At 43.6% G+C, this 21,635-nt stretch overlaps 3 protein-coding genes across 6 annotated transcripts; 1 reads left to right on the top strand and 2 right to left on the bottom strand.

Annotated features, from left to right (window-relative positions):
* Window positions 1-3,340: 3,340 nt before the first annotated feature.
* cldn1 (claudin 1) lies at window positions 3,341-5,323 on the bottom strand. The gene is made up of 4 exons (XM_049747934.1): window positions 4,922-5,323; window positions 4,214-4,378; window positions 3,791-3,875; window positions 3,341-3,719 (listed from the first exon to the last, which is right to left on the bottom strand). Exons 1-4 carry the CDS (start codon window positions 5,142-5,144, stop codon window positions 3,557-3,559), a joined length of 636 nt encoding a protein of 211 aa, XP_049603891.1. The 5' UTR covers window positions 5,145-5,323; the 3' UTR covers window positions 3,341-3,556.
* Window positions 5,324-5,856: 533 nt separating this feature from the next.
* On the top strand, window positions 5,857-16,167 carry LOC125985140 (epidermal growth factor receptor substrate 15-like 1). Of its 4 annotated transcripts, none has more exons than XM_049747731.2 (23): window positions 5,857-6,086; window positions 6,344-6,385; window positions 6,477-6,566; window positions 6,650-6,697; window positions 6,802-6,897; window positions 7,151-7,210; window positions 7,272-7,397; window positions 7,541-7,600; window positions 7,675-7,965; window positions 8,744-8,901; window positions 9,158-9,317; window positions 9,868-9,950; window positions 10,481-10,553; window positions 10,649-10,810; window positions 10,900-11,097; window positions 11,271-11,432; window positions 11,506-11,608; window positions 11,683-11,807; window positions 11,883-11,943; window positions 12,931-13,007; window positions 13,519-13,582; window positions 14,375-14,409; window positions 15,193-16,167. In XM_049747731.2, the coding sequence occupies exons 1-23, from the start codon at window positions 6,021-6,023 to the stop codon at window positions 15,337-15,339; spliced, it is 2,487 nt and encodes an 828-aa protein (XP_049603688.1). In that variant the 5' UTR covers window positions 5,857-6,020; the 3' UTR covers window positions 15,340-16,167. The 4 variants fall into 4 exon arrangements, 3 of the variants coding, with proteins under 3 accessions (XP_049603688.1, XP_049603690.1, XP_049603689.1); XR_007487232.2 differs by having other exon boundaries at window positions 5,858-6,086; window positions 14,266-14,409; window positions 15,193-15,315; XM_049747733.2 differs by lacking the exon at window positions 14,375-14,409 and having other exon boundaries at window positions 5,858-6,086; window positions 15,193-15,342.
* A 2,159-nt stretch (window positions 16,168-18,326) lies between these two features.
* klf2b (Kruppel like factor 2b) lies at window positions 18,327-20,631 on the bottom strand. The gene is made up of 3 exons (XM_049747849.2): window positions 20,262-20,631; window positions 19,155-20,085; window positions 18,327-19,038 (listed from the first exon to the last, which is right to left on the bottom strand). The coding sequence occupies exons 1-3, from the start codon at window positions 20,331-20,333 to the stop codon at window positions 18,863-18,865; spliced, it is 1,179 nt and encodes a 392-aa protein (XP_049603806.1). The 5' UTR covers window positions 20,334-20,631; the 3' UTR covers window positions 18,327-18,862.
* Window positions 20,632-21,635: the final 1,004 nt, after the last annotated feature.

Raw genomic sequence — 21,635 nt, 5'->3', positions numbered from 1 at the left:
ATTTTGTGTTGTGATTCACTGTATCGTTCTTTTGTGTATGAATCATGCAAAAATGCAGAATATATAGTAGGTGAATGTCTTTCATCTTTCATGGTGTCTGATCATGACGTGAGGTCAGTTACAGTAACGTATTCATTTAAAAATCTCAGTTGTGTACAATCATCCGTTTTCTATATAGTAGTATGTATTGCAGTTGTGAGTCACGGGGAGCTGGAACTGATCCCAGCTGACTGTTACAAATTTGATTCAAGCTTTTTTTCCCCCTCTAACTCTGAGACAAACATTTAACCCTCGGCGAAATTCGAAGTGTCCTAATCAATCTACTTGTTTAATTGCCATGCTAGGTTGTTTTTCTTTTCTTTTCTTTTTTTCATCGGATCCACAAGCACAGGGAGAAGCTGCACACACAAATGTGCCAAGAGAGAATCCTGGTTAGGTTTAAAAAAATATATATTTCTTTTCGAGTTTGTCACAGTCGTACTAAACAAACCTGTTAAGCCGAAGATGACTGGTTGGTAAATTATTTATTTTAGCAAGTCTTGTGATGCCACTTAAGTGACAATGTGACAGATTCAGTGATAAATTACACACTTAACAAAAATAGAAGTTTTTATGATGGCAAATGAGAATCAAAATAAGCATGATTAAATGACCACTATTGTGCAAAGTATTAATACAATCGTAAACCATACTGCTGACTTATAATGACCACCGCACATGTACCCACATGCACAATCACGTTACATAAGCGACTGTTAAGTAGTTAAATCATTCAACAAAAACAAACTAGTTTCACATGAGGTTCATCTGCAGCATCAGCGAGCTTTCCAGCCCGAATAACATGCTGCTGAGATGAAACTTCGAACTAACCTAACAACAGCACTAAGCTTCCACCAGATGGCGACAAAGAACAGTGACGAGATGAGATTTTCGGCGATTACCGAAGTGGAAAAAAATCGGCGAAGTTAAAAATGCTGAAATGAATATTTAAATTGACTAATCTTTTTATATTTATTAATAATTTCATTTCAAATGTAGAATCGAATGATCTGTTTAACTTGAATTGCCGCCAATTTTAGCAAAGGTTGCCAGGTTCGTGAGATCGACGTTTAAGGCAAAAAAGTACTTGTCAAAATTTGTCTTCGGGCATTGTTTTAAGAAGCTGACAATATGATAAGAAAAACACAAGAATGACATGTTCCCGTGGGCCAAAGGATTTTTTTTTTTTGTTGCTGTTTTGGTGTGCTCCCGTCACACATATGTGTCAAATGCCAAACTACCTAATTCTTTCAGTTTTGAGAGATGTTTTTACTTTACAAGACATCATTGATTTTCCTAACAACATCTGCTGAAGCAAAAACTGTGAGCACACAACTCTGGTATGACCAAAAGGCTGTTTTTTCTTGTTTTTTTGTTTTGGACGGTTCTACTCTCAGTAATGCACTTTGGAGTGTGTGGTTCCACGGTTCCAGCAGAAGGGATTAACAGATCGAGTTGATTTGACCTAAGAGATTATGCTTCTTTTGGATCCATGTCACAACATGACACAGACCACTCACCTCAGTAGCAGTCAGGCTGCAGATATTTTTGGTTCACATGGAGCCGGTTACGTAAGGATCCCAATTCAATCAGGGAGGAAACTCAGTTAACCGCTTTGTATCGTTTTAATCAAAGGTTCTGCCTTTAGAAATTTGTGTCTAACTTAATTTGACCTTAAATTGAAAAATAAAGTAAAGATATGTTCAAATCTAATGCAAGCAAAGTGCTTTAAATTATTTCCCAATAAATTCTCAGTAGCTCAAAACTCACGTTTTATACTTTCCCATTCAAGCAGTCTTGCTTGTCTTTATTACAGGGAAAGAGCCTTCTGATCCTTTTCTTTCTTTCTTTTTTTAGATCAAACTTTTACCAAATTAGAGGCACACTGTAGAAGGCGTAACAAGTTATAAGAATGACGTAGGATTTTCTAAATTAATTTGGTAAATAACATTTACTATGTTCTTCACTTATTTAACTTTGACTTCAATACAATAACTTTTATTAGTCCCACCACGGGGATATTTGCGGTTTTAAAAATGTTGTGTAATAGTATTAAATAAGTACTTAAAAGTAATTTGCAGTAATTTAATAACTGAATAATATGACTTTGTCCTCAGATGAAAAATACTCTTTCATTCTCGGGTCATACTGGTTGTAGAATTATAAAGGGGTCCTTAGAAATTTCCCCGGCCCCAAAATGTTTGAGAACTTCGTATGAGCTACTAAAATCAGTTATTCAAAATGTGTTCTTTGTTGCCCTCTATCGGAAGTTTTAAATCATTACCATTTGGGGGTTGCACTCGAAGTCGATTGACGTCACTTAATATTCAAATTGAGGCAATTGATGGCTATCATATTGTCTTTTCTCTATTTTTCTGTGTACTCCAAAATGATTGTGGTGAGTTTCAAAATAAGCAGTACTACGGAGGAGTATCAGAGCTGCAAATAAAATAAAATAAATCATACTATATTTTAAATGGATACTATGAAAATATGATATAGAAATACCCCTTTTCAAACTGCTAAAATAAATTTCCACAATTATTTTAGCACTTCAATTCAGAAAGTGCAACTCATCCAGATGTATTCAAATTACTAACTGGTCAGTCGAGGTCTAACCACATGGGGGCGCTCTCTGCAGCGGACACCATTGGAACTTTTGCAAACTACATTTTGTACTTTCCTCTCTCATTGAAAATGTTTTGTGCTTGTTTGTTTCCGCTAGCTTAAGGTGAAAAGAAATCTGAGTTTCGTTTTTTAAATAGAAGCGTGGGATCAGGTTCTTTCTGTCAGATTGTTGAATCTTGAAGTGAACAGGCATGCTTGGACAGGAGGACTGAGGTATGTATGCTTGTCAGGTGCCCTTCCCATTTTGCTGACTTTCGACCCCAGAGGCTCCACATGACTACAGTAGCAACTAAAGCAATTTTATTAGGTCACTATTCGAATAACATACAACTCTCATATGTGCTGAAATTGCTGGCTTTTATAATTGGACGTATTCCTGTTGTCTAGTTTCTACACAAGTATACTTTGACTCAGTGCTTTTTGTGTTATTTTTATTAGCCTGCTGCGTTCATACATTTACCATTGAGGGTGATAATAAATACAAATAGTAATTGACATCTTTGATCCCAGTTAATTCTCATGGTTGGATTTGCCGTCCCATACACGAAATAAATAATCAGTAAATCCTCATGTTAATTGTGTCTTCTGCCACCTAGCGGAAGAGTATATAATAGTTCTGTCTGTCATAGATTGCTGGACAAAGATATGTGATTTATTGTAACTACAAATGATCTATAGCAAATATTGCTTTATTGATGTAAACTCATCCAGTTAGTTGTCGCCAGTGTACATGACTATGAATATAAAAATGATGCTTATGTTCGGGCTGTCCTATTTAAAATAAAAAGAAAGGTACCACAAATGAACAGACTGTGTAACAAATACATCTTGCACAATAAATCTACATAACAACCTACAATGGCCCGTTTATTCCGCTTAGAAAGCCAATCTACACGTAGTCTTTGCCCGAGTTGCTGGCCGGGTTTGTTCGTGGATAGCCTGAACCTTTGCCCGAGTCGTTTTTGGAGCAGTTGCAGCACAGGAAGCCTCCCCCGATCATGATGAGGCTTGCAGCTCCCCATCCCACATACAGGGCACTTCCAAATTCATACCTGCCATGACATCACATACGTTTAACATCGCAGCTGCATAAAAGCATCATTGTGAATTCCAGCGAGCTCACCTGGAATTGGTCGGTGTGAACGGGTTGTAAAATTCCTGGGCTATTCTGTGGCCGTACCAAGATGTTCCCACCAGAGCAAGCAGACCTTAAAGCAGGAGGTAATAATAATGTAAGCTCATTTAAGCTTTGCATTATACCATTTTTCAATCATATAATGGACGGGGAATAGCCCATCTCTGAATTTCTTTCTTAAATCTGTTGAATCATTGCTGTAAATATTGTCTGCTTTACTTCCATCTATTTAGGTCTCGTGATGACTGCTATCCTAATAACAACGAACCGTAAATGTATTTAACAACTAATAAATGGTGAATTAAAAGTACCATAATTGTGAAGTGTAAAAGAAAAAAACCCCACCACAAAGTACTTATAATGACTTAGGCCCCACCCACCACTGAAAAGCATGAGTTTAAAACAAATCACCCGCTATAATCAGGATGATTCCGCTACTTAAAGCCACTTTGTTTTTCTGCTCCGGCTGGTCTGCCAAACATGTGGTGCACTTCATGCCCATCATTGCCACCAAGAGGGCAATCAAGCAGATAAAGATGGATGCCAACATCAGTCCTCGTGTGCCCAAAACAATGCCTGGGGAGACAAACACACAGTAGCTTGTTTCTTAGGCAACATTTGTGAAAGCACTTAATTCTGTCGCTAATGTGATTAGCGAATCATCCAAATATACATTCTACTCCCAATAAGGCTGATATAGTAAAAACTTTGCCTCTTAAAAAAAAAAACATGTTTTTTCCAACATCATCCCGCTATCACAGATTTTATCGCAGGGTCGGAAAGATGATGTCATAAGGAAGTTTCTTCCATCTTCAAACCCCTATTATTCACTGTGTTCCTCTTCCCCACCCACTTCTCAGGCTTTTTGAAGAGCCAGTGCTTGGTATTTGACTGACATGTCTCTGCATGCACGCCCGCTGCACCTTTTTTGTCGCCTCAAGGAAGGTTGGAATGATCTTTGAATCTTTAATTGAATCATCTTCAAACAAAAATGATCATTCCGAAGTGAGACAAATTCTAATACTCTGCTCTTTTTAAGGTGGTTTAGTTGACCTATATTTGTGAAAGGAAAATCGAAAGAATGAAAATACAAATCTAAGTAATGCAATGGAACCTCACCTGGTAGTTGGAGAAGTGAATCATACACTTTGCACTGAACTTGGCCCGTGCTCTGTGCTGCACATGACTTCCAAAGGCCTTCATAAAGTGCCTGAGCTGTAACAATGTTGTCTCCAGCGTACGATGAAGCCTTCCATTCCACCATGATGGTGGATGCGATGGCGCCAATGAAGCCCAGAAAGGCTAGTGAGAAGCCAAGAAGTTGTATTCCAGAATTGGCCATGTTTGAAATCAAGAGCAAAAATACTAATACAAAAGGGCGAGGAAAAATCAATTCAAATCCAGGATTTCAAAATTCCATGGGAGAAAAACTCGAGTAATGAGTCAGATGTTTTGGTGATGTGAGTCTTTCTTTGTACCACTATTTTTTTCCCTAGGTGTGCATCATAGGGAGTGACCTGAAGAAAAGGGAGGGTCGACCCTCAAAGATCTACAATACAGGTGAAAGATGTTTGTACGCCCCCTAGTGGCGAGTCACTGGCTCTCCCACAAATGTAATCTGATTACAAAACACCACGCCCCTCCCATGTTAGGCTGAATTTTGAAAGCTTCAGCAGAATCAGTTTTATTGGTGAGGTTTGTGCATGCCATTTGAACAATTTAGGCACACAAGTGACATTTGTTTACATTTCGGTCGGGATTCGAATCCGGTCGTCTACCAGACGAGATGCCTCTCGCGAGACAATTGTTTATCGCGATGGTTCGGGCGCTTCCACTTTCCGCGGTGGGCCCCACCGCCGCGCGAGGATTCGATTCCAGGTCAGGGAACTTCACTTTTAGGACTAAAGGACATTTATGTAGCTCCCACAGTCGAGAATTTAACGCCATTTGACCTCAACACAACCACGGAGAAATATAATTTCTTTACGTGTCATTTCCGCGTGTGCTTTTGTGAACTCCGCCCACTGGTTGACAATATCCAATCGTGTTCAAGCAGAAACACTAATCGGTGTCCGTTTTACAAAAGTCCAGTCACGTTAAACCGTACAGAAACACGATTTATTAAAATGATAATGTAGAAATAATATGCATTTTTAGAAAATTGCCAATGTTACGCAAGTGGGACCAAGTTTACGAGCCGTTCGTGCCCGCGCACTGAATGGGTGGGTGGACGCGCGCTCCCGAGATACCAGGAAACATGGCGGCGCTCATGACTCTCAGCCAGGTAACAACTTAACAACCAGCTTCGAAAAAGTCGTTTTATCAAATTTGTCGTCCGCCACCTTGACACCACAACAAACTCGACACACAGCACTGTAATGCGACATGTTTATGTTGCTTTTCTCGTCTAAATCAAGTTGTTAGCTGGTTTTGTCGCTGCGTATAGCCGCTCAACTTCGACGTTCAGAACAGAAACGCAATAGCCGCTGAATGTAATAAGCTTAACTCCCTTTTTATCGACTTTCTTGTGCTTCCCTCCAGTTATCGAGTGGCAACCCAGCCTACGAGAGCTACTACAGACAGGTAGGTATTAAACTACCATGACTCTCTTAAAAAAAACAACAAAAAAAGTTTCTGTGCGCAACAAACTCATCATGAGTTCTTCATTTTGTAGTTGGATCCATTGATCAGTGGCAAGATATCATCTGGGGATGCAGCTCAATTCCTGAAAAAGTCGGGGCTGTCAGACATCACACTCGGAAAGGTTTGATATCCTTTATATACTTTAACATACATGTATTTGCTAGGGGTAATAACACACAATAACACATTCCGTATCTCGTTCAGATATGGGATTTGGCTGATTCGGAGCGAAAAGGCTATTTGGACAAGCGGGTAATGCACAGACTTTATGTGCAAAATGTGATGTCATTGTGTATGCTGACGTGCGCGCCAGTCACTGGATTGTTCTTTTTCTCCCACCATTTCTTCTCCTTCAGGGTTTCTTCATCGCCTTGAGACTGGTCGCCTCGGCGCAGGCAGGGCATGACATTAGCATCAGCAACCTCAGCCAAACGGTGCCACCTCCTAAATTTGTGAGTAGCAAAAAAAAAAAAAAAAAAGATGTCCACTCCTTAGCGATTGTTGTTGTTTTCTGTCAGGGTTTATTCAAGCTTACAAAAATGTTTGTCAGACATTGGCAAACAGTTTCTGTCGTTGCAAAGATATTTTGAACATTTTCAAAACTTGCCTAAATTTGTGGCCAGTGGTTGTACTTAACATTACCCCTCTCTCTCGCCCCTCCCTCTCCATAATGTTACGGAACTTGCTGTTATTAATTTCCCTCAGCGAGACACGAGCAGCCCATTATCAAGCACTCCAGCGCCAGACTCGCATTGGGCCATAAGGGTGAGTTTTTAAATTTAACATTCCCCAATATGTGACCCTATCACGCTGTTTTGATTTGCAGCCAGACGAAAAAGGGAAATTCGAGGGTATTTTCGAGAGTCTGATCCCCATGAATGGCCTCCTCTCCGGTGATAAAGTCAAGCCCGTCTTGATCAACTCCAAACTACCTCTGGATTTGTTGGGGAAGGTGATGTTACCTACTTAAAATGACGACTCCTAAAATTGAATGGAAAAGCCCTGTTGCCTGCACTCGTGTTCCTTGGGGGGCACCACATCAGTGACCCCAGGTCTAAAGCAACAAGTTAACCAAGTACTTTTGTCATCATGCAGATTTGGGATCTGGGCGATGCAGACAAAGATGGCTACTTGGACAAAGAGGAATTCATTGTGGTAACTTCCCCACTTGTAATTGAAAACAAAAATGCATATTTCCTATTCCTAACTTTGCTAACATGACCTTTTAGGTCATGCATCTTGTGTACCGAGCCATGGAAAAGGAGCCGGTACCGGCCGTCCTGCCTGCATCCCTCATCCCACCCTCCAAAAGGAAAAAGGTGGCAGGCACGATACCCGGCGCTGTGGCCGTGCTGCCCTCCAGGTCCGCGTCTTTTGCTCTCAAGGACAGCACGAGAAGCATCTCTCCCCTCGCTGGCGCCTCTCCCCTCGCCGGCGCCTCTCCCCTCGCCAGCGCCTCTCCCTTCACCAGGCCAATGGCCAAGTTAACCCCGCTACACTCCTCTAAAGCCAGCAAACAGGTACGTCGTGTTCTCTTTCATGGGCTGTCACTGGCTCACTGGTGTGCTTGTCCACCCATCAGGTGTGAAACCAACCAACCAAAAATACTTCCACAAATATATCAACTCAAGTCATTGTCAATCATTACTTCACACAAAGCTATGTTACACCAAACGGTTAAATAGCTTGCGTGCATGGGTTTGCGTCACTGTCATTTTATTGTCTGTGGGGGGGGGAGTACCGGTAAGTGTTGTACAAATGAATATATGTGGACTTATTATTTGTGATCAAAATGGTAGCTTGAGTATCAAAATTGACATTTCAGAATTCTATTCAGTTGCTAATCAAGTGGCTCGACTGGTTCCGCCACATTGTCCTCAGCTGCCGCTTACTCTTTTCCTTGTTATTGCTTCAGGACTCTCGCACTCGTGACAATTTGACAAACAGGTTTGGCCAGACCGGCAGATCACGGTTTTTCCACCTCTTTCTTGTATTCAAATTTTGTTTTGTTAAACAATGACTGTCAGTGTTATCTTTAGTTGGGCAAACAAATCTGTAACAGTCATATGGCCTGCATTTTTAATTCCAAATGTAGACAGCGGAGCTGTCAAGTCATGGGTGGAGGAGCTCTGTGTGAGGGCGTGATGGGTGGATTGGGACTTTAGAGACTTAACTATTTGTGTCCAAGTATTTATAAAAGTATATTTTCTGATCCTGTATTTTAATCACTTTTAGGCGTCGTATAATAATCCTCATCGAAATAGTAATAATTGTAGTATTTGCTTTGCTAAATTCCAGCCGGAGCAGCCATGGGTGGTGCCGGTGGCTGACAGGGAGCGATACATCGACATCTTCAAGAAAACCGACACAGATCATGACGGACTGGTCGACGGAACGGAAGTCATCGAGATCTTCATGCACTCCACCCTCTCCCAGACCATGCTGGCCCAAATCTGGTGAGACCGTGACTCTCTTTCTGCTCGCTGGTGTTCCCCAAAGAGCAAAAATAAATGAAAGCTCTGATTGTTACTCTCCAACCCTGTAGGTGGCGGTAAATGCTTTTGTGCGTTTGACTTGGTAACTGTTACAGAATATTAAAATCTTAAAGTTGAAAGTGCTCTCTTTTTTTCTATTGAAGCCCATTTGTGAAGGAATATGATGTGAATGCACTGTGGTTTCCCTCCGATGACTGATGATGCGTCTCGTGCGCAGGGGCCTGGCCGACACCAAACAGACGGGCAAGCTGAGCCAGGAGCAGTTCTGCCTGGCCATGCATTTGATTCAGCAGAAGATCACCAAAGGCATCGACCCGCCAACCAATCTGACGCCGGACATGATTCCCCCCTCAGAGCGGACGACAAGTACGCCTCCCGTAAGTCTTGATATAAATAACCTTTTATTTAGTTTTTTACTATATTCCCTCCTGTTTGACAGAGCTTTGCTGAGTTTTATTCTGCTGCACTCACTCATGCGCTCACAGTGAGTGTTTGCTAATTTACCACCAGAGGGTGCTATTGCTCCATCCAGATATTCTACACGAGCGTTGTTGTTTTCAACGTGTCCACCTCCTTTCTGTACTTGTACTACTCCTAAGAGTACACAACTTATTCATATTTGGCTAACAAACAAAAACTTGCACCATGATCCCCATCAAACTTCCTCGAGCTGCATTTGGCATGAGATCATAATTCAAAACGGTGCAATCTTTTGTGTCGTCTCGCCAGACGGCTTTTCATGCATTGTGCGGCTGTTCAGGACGCACAAGATGCATTTCCTTCCTGCCTTTTGTTCTTCTGCACACATAAGCTGAGAGCTCCTTCACAGATCCCGATCCCTAATTCATTACCTGTTTTCTGCCCTCTTCCAACATTTCTTTTTCTCACTTCATTTTTTTTTTTCCCTGACTTTCCACCTCACCACAGGACTTCACCTCCTTAGCGCCTGTAGAGCTGACGGGCATCAAAGAGCTGGATGACCTCAGTCAGGAAATAAGTCAGCTGCAGAGGTGAGCCCCTCGAAGCGGCTGAGGAGAGATTTGTTTCTCTTCCTTTTGAAGAAGAAAAAAAAAACCACGGGATATGAGCTCTGTGAAACGACAACTTGTATTTATTTTTTATTATATCAACATTTGCGAGCCGTGCTGCTGCTGCTGCTATCAGCTGTTTCATAAGCAAGGCGCTGCCAAGCAAAGCAGTGTCCAGCAGCAGTCTTCATTAGAAAGTCAAATCAGCCAATTTTTTTCAACATACTTTAAATCACATCCAGCTTGTTGCCTAACACAACAGTGCAACACTCTTGCACATGAATCTATATTCGCTGGCCACAACTTGCGCAATACAAGAGCTGTTTAAAAAATTGTGCTTTTTATAAAGATTGTGATGCTCTGTTTTCAGGTCTTAAGTTAACTTTTTTTTTAATTCATCATTATTTTGTTAGAGGTGCAACAGTACATGGGTAGCTAGTGGTGTGTTCATTGGCCTCGTGGTCTTTTCAAAAAAATCACAATTTGAAATGTCTCACATGGTTCCCTTATAGAGAGAAGTTAATCCTGGAACATGAACTCAAAGAAAAGGAGGAAACCATCCAAAGGCAAAATCATGCTGTTCAAGTAAGAAGGAGCGCCTCAAAAAAATATGCTTGAGAGATTAAAATGTGTGCCAGAACATGTCTAAATTTACTGTGCAAATATTGTTTGGTATTTAGAACATGCAGCATGACCTGGAGAGGGAGAGCAGCAGTTTGCAGGACATTGAGTCCCAGAAGCACAACGCCCAGAAGCGTCTGGATGAGATGGACCAGCAGCGCTCTAAGCTGGATGGGTTGCTCAACGACGTCAAGCAGAAGTGTCAGGAAGAGTCGCAGACGGTTAGCTTTTTTTTTTTTTTCTTCTCTTTCTCTCTAATTTCAATTAAAAAGTCGTCGCAATATAACAAATCCTCTCCGTCCCCTTGCAGATCTCCACCCTGCAAAGTCAAATTCGCTCACAGGAGAGTGACCTCCGGAGCCAGGAGAAAGAGGTCGGCCGCACCAAGACGGAACTGAGCCGCCTGGCGGACGAGGAGGCGCAGCTGGAGCAGAGCCTCCTCACCGGCCGCGTCCAACTGGACAGCATTGTCAAGTCTCTCAAGACCACCCAGGAAGAGATCAGTCAGGTGAGAGTGGACCTCAGACAAAACACATTTACAAAGAGGTGAAAATGTTCACTTCAGCTCTCAAGAAAGGTTCTCACGAGTAAAAGAAGAAAGGACGGGCTCAACTCTTTACTACTCCAGCAGCTCCGCGGGTACAATAACAACCTTGTATGTTTTTCCTGCAATGCTTTCAGGCTCGCAGCAAGTTGTTGTTGATCCAGGAGAACCAAAAGGAGTTCACCAAGACCATCGAGCAGTACAACAGCGCCCTGCGAGATCTCGCCGGGGGGAACACCACAGCAGACGCCGACCACTTGTTTGCCGTAAAGGAGAACGGCGTCTTCGGGAGTGCGGCGGTGGGGAGCCTACTGTATACGTATGTCGTTGGGCTATCGAATCTGTATGATTGTTTGTCCCCGCCCCCTTCAGGATGACTCGTTCAAATCAAGGCTAGCCATGTTCAACACTGCTAAGGGCGCTCCAGCAGACCCCTTCCAGACGGAGGATCCCTTCAAATCCGACCCCTTCAATGGTCCTTTTGCAGAATGAGAGAAGAGTCAATTGCAAGCTTTTTTGCACCCTCACAAGCTGTTTGTGTCCTTGTAGATCCTTTCAGGGAAAGCGATCCTTTTAAGGGTAGCTCGGCCAGCGATCTATTTAGCGGGGCGGGCGGCTCCAATCTGTTTGCGGCCTCTGACACCATTGCAGAAAAACCCAAGCCGCCAGTCAAGGTGACGTTGGAGAAATTAGCGACATTGCACCGGCTTTGAGCGCCTTCACTCAACTTTTTGCTTTGTTCCTCTCAGCCCGGCTCCGTCCGCGCACGTCTCGGCTTCTCATCGCACAGCCCGAAAACGAAGCATTCAGGTACCGGCGTCACACAGAACCATCTAGCGATGCACATTTTGTCTTAACTGTATCCAAGCGTCTCATCAATAGTCCCTGTTAGGGAAGCGACTGGAAACGTTGGACAAGCTCTGCTTGGTGAAAGCAGTATTTTTTCCCCCCCCATACGTAGAAATAATTTTCACTATTTTTTTCCTAAACGTCTTATTCATGTAAAGGCTCATTGTGCGACACTCCTCTTGGGTGCTATGTCAGAAATATGTTTTTACTCGCCACCGATTTACCCGCTCCTGTGATTTGAGACTATTTTTAGATGAGGGGAAGGCTTACTCATTTAACTACGGGAAAACTAAAAATACCCCCTCACTCGCCCACCTACCCTGGAAAAACGGGAGCTCGACAGGACACCCCCCCCCATCCCCACCTTAACACTTGCTGCACTTCACCTTCTTTATTGAGTGTGGAAGTTGTTTCAAGTCGGCGACGGGGGTAAAAGGGGGACGCTATGACGCTGACCGGCGCGTTGCCCGTCATCAGACGAACACAGAAGCAACTGTGGACCTGCGTGGGCTTACTGTGCCAAAAAGCAAACACGAGTCTGAATAGGCCCTCTTGTGGTTGCTTATGCACAGCAAACATTCATTTACAATGTTTTGTTTTTTCACTGTGACCATCTGCCCCCCCCCCCAACCAACCCCGTCCTCTCTTTTTCATTAAGCACCATACCACAAAGCTTCAAAACAAGCCGGGCACAGTTCTGCTTCAACAGTGCTCCAACTGACGCCTTTAATTAGCTAATCAGAGGCATACGTCAGGTTAAACAGAACCCCCCTCTGCTTTTTAAGATTTGGGCAAATGTCATGGAACCTTTAGCAGCACTCTAAAAATAGCACACGGTTCCTCAGTGGAATAAAGTGTAATTTTAAAGCATGTGGTCTGTAAGTGAATTTTGTTGCAACTTGGGAGATTTTTTTTTTCCACAAGTGTCTCACTATGCTCTTTTTGCAGAGTCGGTCCGGATGCCTAACCACCTCTTTGGAGGCAGGAGCAATGCTGGATTTCCAGATTTTAACCAGTTGTCCCAGGTGAGCGTCAAACACTTTCATGGATTTGCATTTTATAGTCTGACAGACACATTTTTTTTTTTTTAATCTTAATTTTATCATTGAACAACATCAACCAGCACACCCAAATAAACAACACAAACCCTTTCTGTAAATCTAAACTACATCAAAAGCATGGAAAATAAAATTGTCTATTTATTTTGTTACTTCTTTGGCCACTGTGTTGGTAGAAAAAGCCAATTTTGTCCATGAGTGTAACTGTAGTGTAACATTGTATAAATGTGGGCAACAAAATGGTGGCGTCTTTTGATGTGAAGGTATTTATTTGTGCCCAGTGCCTAATCGCGACACAGTATCTGTTAAAGTAATTTTTTTCAGTAATTAGTTTTCATTTCAACTCTGATCTCTCATCACACCGGTTCATTTCTCTTCAGCCTCAACCACATGTATGAACACTGTCTGTTAATTCCATGCCAGAGGCTGCTTGTTGAGTGACGGTTGTTGATTTTTGTATGTGTGTGTGTGTTAACAGAAGTCTGATAATCCTGTTCTGCCATCAAAGAAAAGCGCGCCTAACCGGCCTGCCCCGCCCTACGGTAAGCAAGGTCGGTGTGAGTCTGAGCAGAACTCACGAGCACGCAAGCAGTGGTTCCATCCAAACACACTCTTTTTGGTAGCTCATGGCACGCCTCTCTCGAGGCCTTCATTTTGACGGTTCATCGAGTGCAGCTATGTGCCAGGAGGGCATACCCACCCTAAAAAAAAAAGTGCCACTTCCTGTGACCTTGCACTTGTGCTCTTAAGCAGAAGCGGTGGCGTGAGAAAGTTGCTGTTCCCCTTTGCTCGATCACGCAGAGTGGCAGAGGTGTGTGTGGCCTCATACGCGATGGGGAAGTGAGGACCTCAAAAGCCGTGGGTGATGAGAAATTATAGTAGGGCACTAATAATAAATACAGTGCAATCTTAAAGTCAAATGCAGTCCATTCAAATCTGAAATATTTGAAATCATGTCAATCAATTCAATTAATTTAGTTGCACTGTGGGAAAAAAAAATCATATAAAATCTATTTATTGTTTTTCTCTATAAAGGATGGATGGAGGCTTTAGCGTTTCTTCATTAGCCCGCCTTTATTTTTATTTACTTTTTTAGACACTTTCTTAGATGCAGATTGTCAGAATGTTGCAATTCAGCCACTCGATTTACTTTTCATTTGAACCCTCGCTGACTCTTCTTTTTGTGTGTGTGTGTGTGTGTGTGTGTATGTGTGTGTACTGTCAGCCAGCCACATTTTGCTTCCTGTCAGAATTGTGTAACACAGTATTGCACATCTGGATTTAAAGTACCGCCCTGAGCGGAGAGTCAAGTGTCCTCTCTTTTGCTCCGGCAGGCTCGGGTAGAGCTCCCAAAGATGGTCCTGCCTTCGTAAGTTTGTGCTAGGCTTTTTTTTTTTTGCATGAGCCCAAGGAGCAACGTTGCCATTGTGATGGCTGCATGGAGTCGTTAACCATCTTCGGCACTGCGCATGACTTTGCCGTGTCTCATTTACGCCTGCATGACTGAGCTGGACACCTTGTTGCGCCCATCCTGTCCGGTCTATAATTCCACCAAGTTTTTATGTTTCGGGAGTTTAATTCACTCATAGAAGGAACATCAATCAAGAGGATTTATTGATTGATTTATTCATTCATTCATATATATATATATATATGATGCATTTTCAAATGAGCTGCCAAAAGCATTTATGAACACAAAAGCAAAGGAAGGGCCTTCACTGAAAAATATGCAGTTTGATTGCCATTTAGTGAGGGTGTGCATTCAAAAACAATTTTATACGTGGAAGGTCTTCTGCTTTTTTATTTTTTTATTTTTCTTGCCCGAATGTGAAGATGACCAGGTAAGGTCAGTCAGCAGGTCTGCCTCCAAGCTTTTGCATGATTATGACCTGTTCAAGGCAAATGTTCTGCAGTTTGCATGTCCTGCACACGGGGCAACATCTGGTGTGCTTTTATCAGTTGTATCTCTTTGCTTTTTGCTATATCATCAATCTGAACATTCTCTAATTCTGTTAAAAAACGACTGCCGTGTTTTAGATGACTTTTTTTTTTCCCCTCCCTCTGCCAAATTTGCGCCCAGCGTTCGGTCCTGTCCCCGGGTCAGCCTGTGCTTCGTTTCTGCGGCTAACCTCTCGTTGTTTGGCTCCTGTAGCTTGGAAGTGAAAGCCAGCAAGTGGAGTGGGCCAAGCGGGAGAGCGAGCGCGAGGAGTGCGACCGGCTGCGGAGACTGCGGCTCCAGGAGCAACAGGACCTAGAGCTGGCCATCGCGCTCAGCCGGGCTGACGCGCCCGGCTCCTGACGGGGCCCACCCGCAAGCCCCCCCCCCCCTCTCTTGCAGACGTTTGCACTGACACCGACCGCACTACCGAAAGCCCCCCTCCTGCGCACGAGCCCAGTGACGCCCCCGCCATGCGCTGGCCTCAAATGACTCCACATTTAGCATGTAATCTATGTTCATTGCTCCCAAACGACAAGGCAACTATAATCATGGCCGGGGATGGATCCTCTTGAAGTCAAGTGTGGCTTCATCTGGAGACAACGTAGCGATTTAGGGAAAACACGAAGCAGATGGGTACTTGACGCTGCCTTATTCCAAAGCCTGCACAGAAACTTAACCTCTTTCAAAAAACCAAAAACTGTTTTGTTGTATTTATAAGGAATGATATGAATGGGTGTGAAATGCACTAAATCAACATTTTTTAATTCCATTTAAACAACCCTAGATCCTCTCGTTTAATTTCGTTGCAATACAATGCATCTGTTATTCAACACCTTAAATCCAAAGCGGTAGCGATTGTGTTAGTTTACTTGTCTTCATTTTTATAAGTACAGCATATTAAAAAAAAAAAAAAAAATCCATTGCCTCTGTATAATGTGTAAAACCACTGGCACTGTTACACCGATTTTCATCACTTTAACCTCTATCTTCTGTTCATATTAATTTGAAATCTTAGTCCCCCCATCTCAGGCTAAAAGTGATGGCTCTGAAATTCTTAAATCAATTCGGCACAAGTTTATTCTTGGACTTATTAACATATGTGTATGTGATAACTGAATTTTATTTAATGTTGGAAGAAGGTCACTTTGTCTCCTTAATAACAAAAATAAATCTGCTATTTAACATTGATCTTGAGTGAATTTTTGGGAGACTTATGATGGAAAATCCCTTTTTTTTGCTTTGATAGTCATTTTATTGTGTATTTGGAGTCTCCAAGATTGTAGAAAAGTGTAATCTATCCATCCAGGTCCTGCAGAGATACTTTTATTATCTGTTTGGGGGTTAATTGATACTCCGTTCAGTTTTCTATCACGTATTTGTATCTATTACGTCACATCCGTTGGGCGGGACTACTAAAGGTAATGGGTGTGGCCAAACAATTTCACAAATCCGCCATCTTTATTACTCAGAGAGACTTTATTTTTTGGCGCAAACAATTCAAGGATGCCGAAGTGGAGACATCAAAATGTTCTGTTGTTGAATGTATTAATCCACACAACTCCAGCATCAGAACCTGGTCAAATTTCATTTCTCAAGCAATGTTGTAACATCTGTGAGCAAAGTCCTGCTTGTTCAAGATGAGTGTTTCAGAAATCTTTTGTCAGTATAGAGAAAGATTCGCCCGAAAGGGTGTTTCATTGGTGGTTCAATTCACACAGTAAAACGGTAAGCTTGAGTTGACACAAAAATAATAAAATGTGTTTCACTTTGTCTATGCACTCGTTTTCATAGCATTAGCTTCAGTCTTTCTGCTTGCTAATTTTAGAGCTGTGCGCTCTGTTTTCACTTCTTGTGTGTGTATTTTGAGTAATTGTGTCAGATTAATCGCATTAAAATGCTGTATTATTCTTGGGGAACACAATAATGTGTTAAATGTTTTTGGCTAACGCTAGCATTGGTATACTGGTTAATTTGACTGCAGTGTTTGTTCATAAATATTGTTAGGGGATTTATTTTGTTAGTCTTCTAACCCTTTGGCAATTTTGGAGAAAAAAAATGGCACAACTATATTGGAACAAAACTAAAAAGAGAAATGAGAGTGATGCATTTGAATCGACACTGTGAGCACTTCCTTCTTTTTAAATTGAAGATTGTCTTTTTTCGGAATTGTAGAGTACTACGACTCCAAGCCAGCTGGTACATCTCGGAATGGATGACAGACACTGACATGCAAAACAACTGAGTGAGTGAGTGGCCTTCTCCTTTTCATGTTCTACAAGAGACACGATATTTAGTCAATGACTAGTCATGTACTGCAACCACAATAACATATGATTGATGTGTGGACTTTAAACTTTATTTCAAAAAGTCTCAGAAAAAAATGTACCATGCGAGAATGACCGCCACTTTATGACAAGTACTATTTAAGAAGCAGGCCATTGCAGTCATTGAAAAGTTACGTGACTCTGATGACGTTAGCTTCGCTGATGTTCTCGTGAAATAGCTGGCTAGGCCTCAGGTAAGTCGAGCTTAGCCAAGTATCAGCATACAATGTTCAGTGTTATGATTTTCATCAATGTTGTGTTACCATAACACATTTCAGAAGTCTTTGTCAGTGCAGTGCACAGATTTTGAGAACCTCTACTTTGGGTTGTCCAAAAAGCTACCTAATGTGAAATGCTTCATGTAAAATGTCTCATTTTTTTGTGTGTGTATGACTTCTTAATTGCAAGCTCAATAATATCTAGCTTTCAATCCAAACATGATTTGTTTCATTTCCAATGTGTCGTAGTGATGTTTCAAGGCGAAAAGAAAAATCATGACAACTCTGTCATTGTCCAAAAACTAATTGGTGCCCCGCTCGAGTGCACTTAATGCTTGTGAAGCTGCTTTGAAATGACACCGTGCACCGCGTAGACGTCGCATGAGCCGGACTTGGCAGTGTACTGTGTAATTGTAGTATTAAGGGGCCTTTTTGATGTGTGACTATAATTGGGAAGCATCAGAGAGCGGAGTGGAAGAAGGGCTCCCTGATGATGAGGCTTTTGCCGTGTCGTGTACCCCCCTCTCCTTGTCCAGACGGCTCCGGGCTCCCTCTGTAATTAGGGGATGGAGTGTTTGTATTTATAGGCTAAAACCCGCAAGTGGCTGCAGCGTGTGTGTGTGTGTGTCTCTCTTTTGCAGCTGCAAAACATCAATCCAGTGGAAATCAAGTGCTCATATTTTTAAAATTAAAGTGCTTACACAATGGCAACATGTATAACCCATTTTAGTTCCGCTATCATGACGGCTTGCAGCTCCGAGTCCAAACGAAGCTATTTGGAGTGAAAGAGGCAAAGGCAGTGAGATATTTTCGTTCTTTTTAATATTTACAATAAATACACATTTGACAATATAAAATACATGTACATTTTTATATAACTTTAAGTACAAAATAATGTACAGGACGTCAAGCCCTGATAGTGTACAGAAGGGGCTGGAATCGGGGAGGGCAGCTCTGGGACAGCTGTTCAATTCATCTCGGAGGCAGTTTTCTTTGGAGAAAAACATTGTCTATACACAATGTGTGTATTTCACTCCTGTCAATGTGATTGTCTACTAAGTGGTGGTAGTTGTGTCACCATGAGTTATTTGTTTAAACAGTAGCAGAGTCATAGAAAGGCACTTTTGTGTCAAAGACATTCCAGTTGTAAGTATACACTGTACAAGGGCCAGCCCCTTATAGGTCTGCTCTCATAAAACCAAAGTAGTACCAGCTACATGATTGGAAAATAATATAGATTTAAGTGGGGGGGGGGACTTTGGTCATGTGGAGAACACTTTAAATAAAAAAGAAATATCTCATCAAAAAAAAAACAGTCTCTTGTTGTTGTCAAGGCTCCTTTTACATGTGTCTCTTCATGTGCAGCGCGAGGTGGTCAGATCTGGAGAAGGCACGCTCACAAAGGTGACACTGGAAGGGCCGGTGTCCAGTATGTTTGCGGAAGTGACGCGTTAGCTCATCCGAGCGGGCGAACTTCCAGCCGCAGCCTTCCCAACTGCAGTGGTACGGCTTCTCACCTGGCAGGGCAAGAGAGGGAAAGAAAACATGATTAATCGGCACTGGGATAGAGGTGCGACCGAGTTGCGGCGTTGCGTAATTACGCAGCGTGAAAGGGCGAGCAAGGTGAGCTTACCTGTGTGCGTTCGCAGGTGAGCTTTGAGGTGAGAGCTTTTTGTATACGTTTTCCCGCATCCGGCGAAGGTGCAGGTGTGCGTGGCCGTGCGCTTGCGCGGCCAAGTGCGGCGCCCCCGCTTGGGCTTGGACTCGAGCAGATCCAGCGGCGAGGATGGCGGCGTGAGCATCGACCTCTGCGCGCCCGGCGGAGGCTGCTGCAGACCCATGGCTTCGTCATAGACGCTGAACGCTGGGTGGTGCGCGCCGTGGTAGGCCATGTGCATGTGTTGTTGCTGCTGATGCTGCTGCTGGTGATGCTGCTGATGCTGGAAGGAGGCGCTATTCTGGTATTTGTGATTGACGAAGCAACTCATAGGCGCGCAAAAGTCCGAAGCCGCCGCCTGCTCGTCCGGGCTGAGCGGCGGTGTCATGCTGCTGCTGGCAGCCCGAGGAGAGATGGCCAAACGTGGCTGCTCGAAGGGCATCATGCATGAAACGTTGCCTTCCTGCTTGATTTTGCTGCAGCTTTGGGGCACCATGCCCAACACCGGGCCGTAACTGTCCATGGCGGGCTCAACTTTGATGTCCTGGCGCGGGAAGTGCGAGGCGTAAAACCTGCCCTGCAGCGTTTGTTGAGGGTTGCGCGTCACTCCGTAGCTGGCGTCGGCGCGCAGCAGCTCTGTCAACAGGCCGGCAGCGTACGGCGGTGGCGGGGAGCGGTGCTCTCCCGCGGGGAAGGCTGCGGGCACCGCTGCGTCCGTCGCGGCGTATGCGCCGGGGTCGGCCGGAGCCACGTAGGCTGAGGCTCCGTCAAGTATAAAATCCAGATCTAAGTAGTTGCTCAGATCCTCGTCGTCCTTCTTGGCGAACAGGTTGTCCGCGCCGTGCACCATCTCTTGCATGGAGCAGCTGCCGGTGGGGAGCTTGTTGTCATTCTCTGATTTCCACCTCTGAAAAAATCAAAACAAGCCATTGAGAAACCACGATTGCAATAAATGTAGAAAAGTCATGCAAGAAGACGATCGTATAATAGCTCATATTTTTAACGAATGCTGAAGTATCTGCTACTTCGTAAAACTTTTAAACGTCTCTGTGTGCGGCAGAGGAACATTTCAGTTTAACTTACGTTTTCCCAGCTTTTCTCCCTTTGGTTGCTGAATGTGGCAAAAGAGGGTAGCATCACTCCCGATAAAGCCATGTTTTTGGTGTCGTCTTGTTTCAACAAATCGCTTCCAAAATTGGTGTGCGCAATCCGTGCGCTTCGACTTGTCGATATAATTGTGGCTGTGGCTCCAACGCCACGAAGTGTTCTCAGTGCAGTGAGTTTCCACCCCCGCCGTCCTTGACTCTTTATAAAAGTCCTCTTAGCCGCCCAGGAAACCACGTCGACGTCGCGTAATTTTAGCTCTTTATAAAGCGGGACTTCTCTCGAGCCGCTTGTTCCAGTTGCGCGCGCGCTACTCCAGTGCTGACAGCCGCCGGGTTGGAGCGAGTGGGGTTCCTTTAAGCGAGCGAGGGAGGGAGTGGGGGCTGCCTACGCGCAATGACGCACAGGCTCCAGGGGCCACGCCCCCTTTGGAGCTGGAAAAAAAGTGTCAAACACACAAGCGTACACACACAAGCGGTTCATATAGCAACCGGTAGAGGATTACGTAATTTGGCGCAGGGATGAAAACAATGTTGTCAGAACATCACCGCCGTGATTTATGCACTTCTCAAGAAAGTGTGGACGATGAGATCCATTGCATGAAAAAAAAAAAAAAGCAAAAAAATATTTTATGTTTCATCAGTAATAATACAACCAAGCATAAACGGAGCACCAATGCCAAAGGGACAAACCATTCTTTACCAAACAAAATCTGTCCTTAGGTGCACCTATTGAAGTGGCACGGTGGGAGTTTACGCATGTCATGCGCATGGTGCGGTGCGCGCGCGCGTCTCGTGAGCATGAACGCAAGCGGGTTTAGTTGTAGCCCAGCAGGCTTGTGCAAACAGGCGCCAGCGTGCTCAAGAGCAGTCGCGATGTAAACACGATTTAAGGTAACATGCCATTCAAGTGCTAATGGTGGTGCGGGGGAGGGGGGGTCCTATTTACATCACAACCAAACCGAGTTGTGCTTTCATGCGTAATTCTTGACCGAAACTATAAGTTCATAGTAGTACACATGTGTATACGCATATATTTTTATTGTACAGGTAAAGTGATGATTTTGGGCTACACTTAGTCCATCCGTCCGTCCGTCCGTCCGTCCATCCATCCATCCATCCATCCATCCATCCATCCATCCATCCATCCCAAAAGCATGAGGTGGCGGGTGGAGGGTCGTGTGTGATGAGGACCGGAGCGTTTTTTTTTTCTCCAGTTTTGCATGGCGGTGAGAGAAGTGAGTACTCAGCGCGATGATGTAAGCAAACAGACGGACAGCTCAAGCTCGCATCCAACTGTCATGTTCAGCCGTGAGCTTTCCCGTTTCCACGCCATGCACGTTCTGGCTGTGTG

This window comes from Syngnathus scovelli, chromosome 17 (assembly GCF_024217435.2).
Source record: "Syngnathus scovelli strain Florida chromosome 17, RoL_Ssco_1.2, whole genome shotgun sequence".
Lineage (NCBI taxonomy): Eukaryota > Metazoa > Chordata > Actinopteri > Syngnathiformes > Syngnathidae > Syngnathus > Syngnathus scovelli.
Note: the sequence above shows the minus strand (reverse complement) of the source record. Positions and strands in the feature narration are given on the sequence as shown.